The following is a 9,749-nucleotide window of genomic DNA, read 5'->3' on the forward strand; positions in this document are numbered from 1 at the left end:
AGTTAATGTATGATGCCAGTTTATTAAAGCGATTAAATATGCAATGAAATAATTGACATATGATCTAAAAGTACCCCATTTAAATGCCGGGGTAAGCCTAAAATGAAATGTATTCATGCTGCAAATGCGAAACATTGAATTTAAACGTGTCACATCAAATAGGGTAGGCTCCTAGAGAGTACCATGCCAGGACTCTTATTTTCTAGGACTTATGAATGCAATGAAGACACAAAAACCAAGAAAAGTTAGTTTAGACAGATAAATACACATAACACATTGTAGCAACGAAATCAACACAAGGAAATAAAGCAATAAAAAGAGGAAAGGGATTGGACCCCTCCCCTCGTGAATAGTGTCCCTAATAGGGTAAGGTCGACTCTACCCTAGGCAAGCTAAAATGGATGCATGAGGTTAGGGTTCACTAATGCATCTAGACTCGATAGGTTTTAGGTCCCCGAGCCTTCAGACTTGGAAACCAAGGGTCATCACTCCCAAGGTTCCTTGTCGGTGGCTCGAGCGATTCCCCAGACGTTGCTACGCACACGTCGTGTTACGGCTACCCGTCTGGGCGAATCTAAAAAGAATCCTCAACCTTCGACTAAAAACTAATAGGTCATCAACCTAAAGTTTAAAGCGGAAGATCGAGTGACCCCTCGGATCATGCTACGCACACGTCGTGATACGATCACATGTCCAAGTGGGTCGCCTAAAATCCTAATAGGGTGGAGTGGCGTGACAAGCCACTAAAAGAAAAATAAATAAGGAATAAAAAAATAAAACGTATGCACGTATGCCAGTGCTCATTTTGGAGGGGAGGGATCGAGAACCAATGCGAAGCTCTAGGGTAAAATTCCCCACCCCCAAATGCAAAGCGCGATACATATAAGTAAATAAATAAAAGTAAATAAATAAATCATTCATCACATATACGAGGAACGATAAACGAATACGAGGGTGAAATGCAAAATATCCTAAAAGAGAAAAATGCAACCTAAAACATCCAAATATGATAAATATAAGGGTTAAAAAGAGAAAAAGACGACTAAACCAAGTGCTTGGACTCTCTTAGGTCCCCAGTGGAGTCGCCAAGTTGTCGCGCCCCATTTTTTCGCGATGGAAAAGAAAAAGAGTTTTATAAAAAGATGTGATTTATTAATAATAAATTAAAAAGGACCTAGAATGGGACTTAAAAGAATGCGACAATTTGGGTCCAAAAATTCAGTCTAAAAGGGCTTTTTAGAAAAAATAGGAGTCGCCACTTGGTATGGTGTTTTGGTGTACCAAGTCACCCAAAAATATTTTTTGACAAAAATAAAATAAATCAAAACCCTTTTTGACAACTCCAGGTCATTGAAAACAAGAGAAAATGGGTTCGGGAGTCACGGTTGAAGAAAGGGAAGGCAAAGGTTCAATTGACTCAAACCTAAGGCACCCTTTCAACCTAGTCTAAGCTAGTTGCGAGGTTTAGTCAAAATCTTCCTAATCTAACCCTTAATTTTATCATATTTGGATGTTTCCTATATGGATGCAAATCTAAATATATCGAAAGGGACAAAATGTTCATTCAAGGGGTTTAATTGAACCAATCGCATTAATTGCGAAGCCCAAAATGATTCCTTGAAAGTGTCACGAATATGCAAATGATGAAATTAAAATAAAAGAAAAGAAATTAAATTATATACATATATATAAGTGATCAAAGAAAAAGGGAATGCAACATAAAGGGTGCGGGAGACAAAAACTCGTGACATAATTTTCTTATACAGGGATTAATGGGGTATTTAAACTAAAAAGTTATAATCACCCATTTCCCATATTTGAAAAATAATTCTCCTAATATGCACAAACAAATGAGCTAACTTACTATACAATGTCCTAAATGAAATGCAATTCTAAATGACATGATTAACACATATAGAGGATAGGGGATAATATAATAGGAAATATCATGCAAATGGGAAAAGATCCTAAAAATGAAAATATGCGTGAAAATGTAATAAATAGCACACAAAGATGAATCTAGCGCAAGACAACCTAAAGGGTCTAGCGTTGGACTAGCCCATTTCTAATAGTCCTTACTAGCGTTGGACTAGCAAGTAAGCGAAGAGAGAAGCCACAACTAGCGTTGGACTAGTGTGGTGACGTCATGCATTAACAATTCACAGTGAAACAAATAAAACATAAATTAAAATAAATAAACACATAAGAGCACGTAGCACATAACACGTAAACATAATATCTAGATGCCAAAATCCTAAGAAAAGCGGATAAAACACATAACACATAAGCCACATAAACACGCAACCTATCTATTACATCGGGGAGCGCCTAACTACAATCTAGAAGGGAAAAATATAATAAAACAAATATAATTATCCTATCTATTACATTTTTGAGGTATTTAAATGCCTCTTGAATCATTGTAAAAAATTAACTAAAACATATATAAGAAAATTTAAATGAATATTTAAATCAAATAAATAAAGCATATAAAAATATAAACACATAGGAACACATAAGAGCACATAAGAGCACGTAATTGACATTGAAATAATAAAAATAGGGGTACCTCCCGTTTGAAGTGGTGACTAAATGGAGTCAAATTGTCCTATTTATACTCACAATGAACAAAAGAATCATGGCACCAATTTAATTGAAAAAACAATAATAATAAAAGTACTAAACTCACACTAATATGTCAGACGTAAAGAAATTTAAGCAAATCTAAAAAATTCCAAGTTAAGTATATTCTAAAGTAACATAATTAGTTATTGAAGAAAAGAAACAATCATAACAAAGAGAGTCAAAATTCACCATGGACTGAATTGCAAAGATTGAAAAACCTTTGGGGACAAAAATTATATTTTTCCAAAGTTTAGGGGTCAAAATTAAATGAAAGATAAAATTCAGGGACCAAAATGAAATTATTTTAAGGACCTAGGTGAAAGGAATTTAAAATGTTCTAGGCTACAATAAAACTACTCCAAAGATCAGGGGCCAAAGTGCAAATCGTAACCAGATCTGGGCAAGATAAAGGGCATCGGGCCAATCTTTTTATTTTACTTGGGCCAAAGCTACCTAAGCCCAACTGAAAACCCAAGCTAAAACACACAGGCCAACCTGTCTTTTTATCCCTCAAGCCCAGCCAAAAAATTCATGGGCTCCAACCTCCGAACCCAACCGAAACCCAAAAGAAAAAATAAACTAAAGCCCAATCACAAGCCCACAGAACAAAAAAAATGGCCCAAACCCCTTTTTTTCTTCTTTTCTTTTCTTTCTTTCTCCTTCTCTTTCTTTTCTTTCTTTCTTCTTCCTTCGTTTCTTCTCCTCCTCTGGCCAACCGAAGCTTACTTCAGTTGGCGGCCATGGTGGCCGCCGGTGGCGCCACCGCCGCCGACTGCCACCGCCGGTGACCTCTCCGGTCACCAAAAATCCTCAAAATACACCTCCCCACTCGATTTTTCGCGTAGGTTCCATTTCCGGAGTTAGTTTTTACAAAAAGTGAGCCGAAAGTGGTCAAAATGCCAAGAAATCAGTTCAGTTTTTATTTTTTCAAAACACCATATCTTTCATCAAAAATCATGAAAATTATACTACAACACTCTTACAACTCCTACAATACAAATATGATTTTATTTTGACAAGAAAAACAACATAAAAGGACTAAAATAAATCAAAACAGTCCCCTAAGATTCTTTCTTTTCATTTTGGTATTTTTTCAAACGGTTAACATGCATGCATAAAAAACATTTCCTTTTCCTCAATCTAGTTCATGCCATTTCCCAATTTTCAGCAATACAACAACAACAATAAAAACCAGCAAAAGCAAGATAAATTAAAATCAAAATGCATCTAATATGCTTAAAAAAAAAACTGGAAAATACCTCAATGAAAGTGGAATTGCCTTGGCTGAAGTTTTTTTGATGCCTTTCTTTCTTTTTTCGGTAGAGAGCCAAGAGAGAGAGCCGAGAGCCTCCCTTCTTTTTTCCTTGTCTCTGTTTTTGTTTCTTGTCCTCCGTCTGTGAGAGCCGAGAGAGTAGATTGAGGAAGTAGTTTTTTTCTCTTTTTTTTCTTCTTCTTTTCGGTCCAGCCCAGAGAGAGCCGAGAGCCTTTTTTTTTTTTGTGTCATTTTTTTCCTCCTTTTTTCAAGAGAGAGCCCAGAGGGATGGAGATTTTCTTTTTTTTTCTTTTTGGCTTCCCTGTTGTGTCCTCTGGGAGAGAGCCGAGAGAGGAGATTGCGAGGAATATGTGGAAAGCGGCTGGTGGGTGTATGAGTTTTGTGAGCTTATTGGTGTTGAGATTGCCCCAGGAATAATGACGACTGGGATGTCTTGTTGCGGGAATTGACACAAGAAAGGTCCATATTGGGAATTGAGTGTGGAAAGGGTTAAATTGTATGTTGGGTTGGTGGGGGGAAATGAGAGACGATAGAAAGATGCTATTATATAATTTGACGGTAGAGATTTGGTTAAGGATGTTTGATTTTCTTTGATTTTCTCCTTTTTTTCCTTTCTTGTTAGATTGCCTTGGTGTGAATTTGGCTACGTGGTATTTGTTTTGTTTTTTTTTGTTTTGTTTTGTTTTTGTTTTGTTTTTTTTTCTTTTCCTAAAATAAACCTGTAAAAATGAGAAAATTACACATTAAAATGCTAGAAAATAAATAATTCATTAAATAGAAAAATCTTGAGAAAATATTAAAATTTGACAAAAATTTGGTGTCTACATAAGCATAATAGCTTCCATTAGAAATGCAAGCTAAAACTGCCGCTGGTGCTAATATTGGTAGAGTTAAGAGTTGCAGCTACATTCATCCTAACAGTTGTAGCAGCTTGAGCATCACCAGGGGCTTGCACAGGAGCTTGAGAAAGTTCTGGTGTAACTCTTCTGCGAGAACCTGTTGCAGCATTTGTCGAAGTAGCATTTGAAAGCCTTCCTCTCTGCAATTGTTCAAAATAAAAGAGCTTGTGCCTTATTGAATACATATGTAGCAGCACTAGATTGGAGAACCAAACAAAAGAGCCCGTACCTTTCTTTTAGAGGCAATTACACCTGTCTGTACATTAACCTGAACATTTATAGCAGCATTTCCAGTAGAAGGACTTGAATTGCTACCTTGACCTGAATGCACAATAGGCACATTCCCATGTGTATGTTCCTGTCATAACAAATTTACATGTTAAAGTAATATGACTAAGTAACATTGTAGACTAATTGCATAATTCAAATATGATTTGTACCCAAAGAACAGATCCTTGCAGTCCTAAATTTGCAATTCCTCTGCCTGGTTTCCCTCTTCTAGTTGGCATCTACCATGAAGTAAACAACATAAGCAGCATGTTGAATCAAGAAAGAACATTTAATTTGTACATGTGTATGATGATACCTGTTGAGCATGAGTATTGGCTGGATTCTTTCTTTGCACAGGAGCTCTTTGACATGTTCTCATGTTGTGACCAAACTGACCACAATTTCCACACTTTAAGGTACTAGACCTTTTTGACTGAGATGAAGGTCCTTCATCAGCTTCTCTTCTTCTGTTAACTCTTGACCTACCAGGAGCCCTTCTCAAAGGAGGGGGCAGTACAACCTTAGGCGTAACTTCATCCATAGGCGGCCACCTCTTTTCATGAGGTATAGGGTGAATCATAGAAGCATATGCCTTCAAGTAAATGTCTTTGGAGAACCACTGATTGCAGTAATCTTCCAACTTGTCCCTTTTGTAGATAATGCCAAGTGCAGCATGTTTGCAAGAAAGTCCAACTAATTGGAATGCACCACAATCACAAGTCCTTTGGTTTAAATTGACTATGAATGATCTATCCATATCACCAACCTCAAATGTATCCTCACTTGCCATATTCAGGGTACAATGCCTTGATGCTTGAGCAATTTTTTTGAGCTTTTCAGCAAACTTTGGGGTGATTCTGTTAGTTAATATGCATCCTTTTTGGTATCTCTTATGCATTTTCTTCATGAACTTCCTTATCAAACCTTCAACAAGGGTAAGTATGGGTTTGCCCCTGAGATCACCAACCCATGAATTAAATGATTCAGTGAAATTATTTGTGACATGGTCACATTTAATTTCTTTTGCAAATGCATATCTACACCACGCCTTCTTGGGAATTTTGTCCAAATATTTCCAAGCCTGTATGTTGATGTCTTTAATGGTTGACATTGCTTCATTGTGACTTATCTGATCATAACTCTTTGCTGCCTTTCACAAGAAACTATTAAGTAGCATGCCTGGAAATTGCTGCTTGAAGTTGCTGCAAATGTGCCTGCAACAATATCTACCACTAGCATTTGGAAAAATCTCCTCATAAGCAAGGTTGAGCCCCTAAAACAGCAAATAGATGAGTCAAAAAAAGCTTTTTCAGATCCTTCAACATGTCCAAACAAAGAGTAGATTGTTCTGAGCAATACCTTTTGCCTATCACTCATAAAGGTTAAAGGTAAATGGCTGTTGAATGGTCCAAAAAACTCCTCGAAAAAGTGAAAGAACCAGCTCCATGTTTCCTTGTTTTTACATTCAGCTACAGCAAATGCAATTGGAAATATACTATCATTCCTATCTAAGGCCACTGCTGTGAGTAAAACACCACTAAAGGGACCCTTCAAGTGACAGCCATCAAAGCCAATGAACAGCCTGCAACCTTCAAGAAAACCAGTTTTCTTTGTTCTAAAACTAACAAATATTCTTAAAAATCTGAGCTCTACAAGGAGATTTGGCCTATCATAATGTATTTTGCAAATGCTTTGTGGATTATATTGTCTTAGAAGTGCTGCACACTTTGGTAATTTGCCATAAGAATCACTGAAGTTTCCTTGAATCTCCTCTTTTGTTTTCTTTTTTGCTCTAAAAAGCTGCATGTAACTTGGTTTAATACCATACTTAGCTATCATCTCTGCTTCTATGCCCTGGCTAGATATGTTCGGATGATCTCTCATCAAGGGCACCAACTTTTTTGCAATCCAATCTGATGTGGCTTCTACATTACCTTTATCCATAACACAAGTGTGTTCAGGTTGGTAAGATTTAATCATAAAAGTGATAGAATCAGCCACAGGACTTGCATGGATTCTCCATTTGCAACCATCTATACCACAAATAGCTGTCACTCTAGTTTTCTCATTCTTCAATCTTACTACTAGAAATCCCTTTTGGATGACATAATCCTTCAAAGCTGCTCTAAAGGAATCCACATTGGTGAATAATTGGCCCTTCTCAAACTCAATCTCCTCTCTTGGATTGTACACCCACATTTTTTATCTCATCACTTCTCTCATAGGATCAATTTCCTGATCAAATTTGGAATCAGGAACCACTTCACAATCCTCATTTTCTTCAAAATAAGAAAAATTAGTGTCACTCAAGTCGCTACTCTCCACTGAGACTCTTTCATCATCTATATCACCTTCATTATCTCTATCAAGCACATGTTTCCATGACTCGTCAGAACTAGAGTCCTCAAATTCGTCATCAAAAGTTCCAAGGTCAACAACCACCCTTTCATAAGTTTGTTCAATGCCTAAATTCTCTTGGTTGTTCTGATCATTGTTATGGTTTAAAGGTCTATCAGGCTTAGTTGGAATAATTTCCATTTCATACACATGCAAATTGATTACAATTCCAGATTGATGCATTTTAAACATCTCAACTACTGCTTTGTCGTCATTAACATCACGCATTTCACATGTTCCAGGAATTTCATGCCTCATATGTATAATTATATTCGCATTTCCAGGCATTTCACTCAATGCTTTTTCAGCAACATCATATAGCAAGTTAATGTACAAGTAGCCATCAGGATCAACATTCAGAATTCTCAGTTTTCTTCCCTTCTAATGCACAACTATGTCATAAGCACCAATATTCACCATCCTACATTATTAACATTAATAGTTCAGCACTAACAACTATTAACATGATTCTATGATAATGAAACACTTTTACTCAATAAATGAAGAACAGGGCACAACTCAAAGATCTAAAACGTAGATTTGGCAGAATAGACAGTTTATCTAACTTATTGCAGATTATCAAGCATTCAACAACTATGGTCAACATAACAGATTATAAACTTATCTAACTACATGTACCAGTGATCACAACTTATCAAACTATATCATCTATTCAGCTTATCAAGCATTGAACAACTATGATAAACGTAACAGATGATGATTTTTGTCATGCTTTTGACTTTAACATCTAACTAAGTTCATGGTTTTGACATACTCCTTCCTTTCTCCTTCAAGTTTACATGATAAACTCTGATTTCTGTACATGTTCTGGAAGTAACAGGTCATATTCGATCATATTTCTAAAAATTTACAGAGCTTGCATACCTTTTTTGTTGTTATTTTTGTGATTTACAGTAGAAAAATCTCAGAATTTGCCTTTTATACTCCCTCCTTTCTGCTTCAAAACCATGAAATTAGAATGCTATCATCACTGCCTCACCAGTTGAACGAAAATTGCAGGTTTCTTTAGCTTCCATCTTCACTACGTTTCTTCTTATTTTTCTTTCTTCTCTTGATGCCTTCTTCACAATATATAAAAGACTGATTTGTTGTCTTGTCTCTGATGTCAATCAGCAAAATGGCGCCATATTGGTGAATGAAATTGGCGCTAGTTGGTTAAATGCATTTCTAATTAGCCAGATTCCAACTGATAAATTGGTTAATGAAATTGAAAATTTTAATTTGGGCCCTAATGACTTATTTATCAGATTTTAGTCTTATAATAACACAAAATGTCTTGGGTATAATAGTAATTTCACATTATATGATGTCAGCAATTGGGTCCCAAGTTCTGCCAGAGGAGGTCAGTGTAATTGTGGAAACCTCAGGGGAGGTCAATGAAATTGTCGGAAACCTCAGGGGAGGTTTCTAAAATTTTCCTTTAATTTTTCAACATTAACAGTTGCATCAACTTTAACAGTGCCACAACCTTCAATTAATTTGTCTACCTCACAATTGATTTCAACCAAATCCATCAACTGATTTTTCTCTTCGAAAAATTCATCAATCTTGACAAAATTAACAATTTCTATGTTGCCATGATCTACAAGCACATCTTTAACTTCATTGATGACTTCACTTTTTTTTCTCAACCACAAGTGAAATTTTTTCTTGAATCATAAATTCTTCATCTTCATGTGCACTCACAATTTTTGCAATTTCTTCTTTCTTTGTCTCATCAAAAAATTATGTTTCTTCTTCCTCGTCACAAGTTTCTTCTCCACCTTGACTACAAAAGAATTCATCAAATTTTTTCAAGCCTCCTTTGCTGTCTTTGCATGTATGAATTTACTTTGCTGTCTTTGCATGTATGAATTTATTCGTTACGTGCTACTGGACTTGGGTGTTGAGATAGTAGAATGCCTTACAATCCAACTATCTACTTCTCTCTAATTTTTTATTGCATCATCTGATAATTTCATGTCTCATACATATTCCATGAACCCCTTCTCAACAATATTCCAAATTCCAATAATTTGGACTAATCTTTCTATCATCAAACCCCAAATTTCAAAATCGTTTTTCCATAAAAAATAAAAACACCGCAACATTGTAAATAATACAAATCCATACTTTAATTTCAGGAACAATTCCCAGGATCAAAGCCTAGTGCTCTGATACAACTTGTTAGGACAAACAAAAAATGTGCACACACCGCAAAAGCAATTTTGACACATATAAAAATATGTGGGAAGAGGAGGAGAAATAAACTCATAACAAATCCT

General features: G+C 35.9%; 1 protein-coding gene across 1 annotated transcript; it reads right to left on the minus strand.

Annotated features, from left to right (window-relative positions):
- Positions 1-4,742: 4,742 nt before the first annotated feature.
- Positions 4,743-7,266, minus strand: LOC113756441. Its single transcript, XM_027300124.1, has 6 exons — positions 6,427-7,266; positions 6,298-6,340; positions 5,384-6,213; positions 5,238-5,306; positions 5,027-5,155; positions 4,743-4,937 (listed from the first exon to the last, which is right to left on the minus strand). The coding sequence occupies exons 1-6, from the start codon at positions 7,264-7,266 to the stop codon at positions 4,743-4,745; spliced, it is 2,106 nt and encodes a 701-aa protein (XP_027155925.1).
- Between the last annotated feature and the right edge of the window lie 2,483 nt (positions 7,267-9,749).

This window comes from Coffea eugenioides, unplaced genomic scaffold (genome assembly GCF_003713205.1).
Source record: "Coffea eugenioides isolate CCC68of unplaced genomic scaffold, Ceug_1.0 ScVebR1_2335;HRSCAF=3348, whole genome shotgun sequence".
Classification (NCBI taxonomy): Eukaryota; Viridiplantae; Streptophyta; class Magnoliopsida; order Gentianales; family Rubiaceae; genus Coffea; species Coffea eugenioides.

Excerpts from the sequence above, each read along its gene's own strand:
- LOC113756441 (XM_027300124.1), bottom strand. The coding sequence starts at position 7,266 with ATGTGGGTGTACAATCCAAGAGAGGAGATTGAGTTTGAGAAGGGCCAA. Across the intron at positions 6,341-6,426 it reads TTATGAGTGATAGGCAAAAG|GGGCTCAACCTTGCTTATGA; the intron begins GTATTGCTCAGA and ends TTGCTGTTTTAG. Across the intron at positions 5,307-5,383 it reads CCAATACTCATGCTCAACAG|ATGCCAACTAGAAGAGGGAA; the intron begins GTATCATCATAC and ends ACTTCATGGTAG.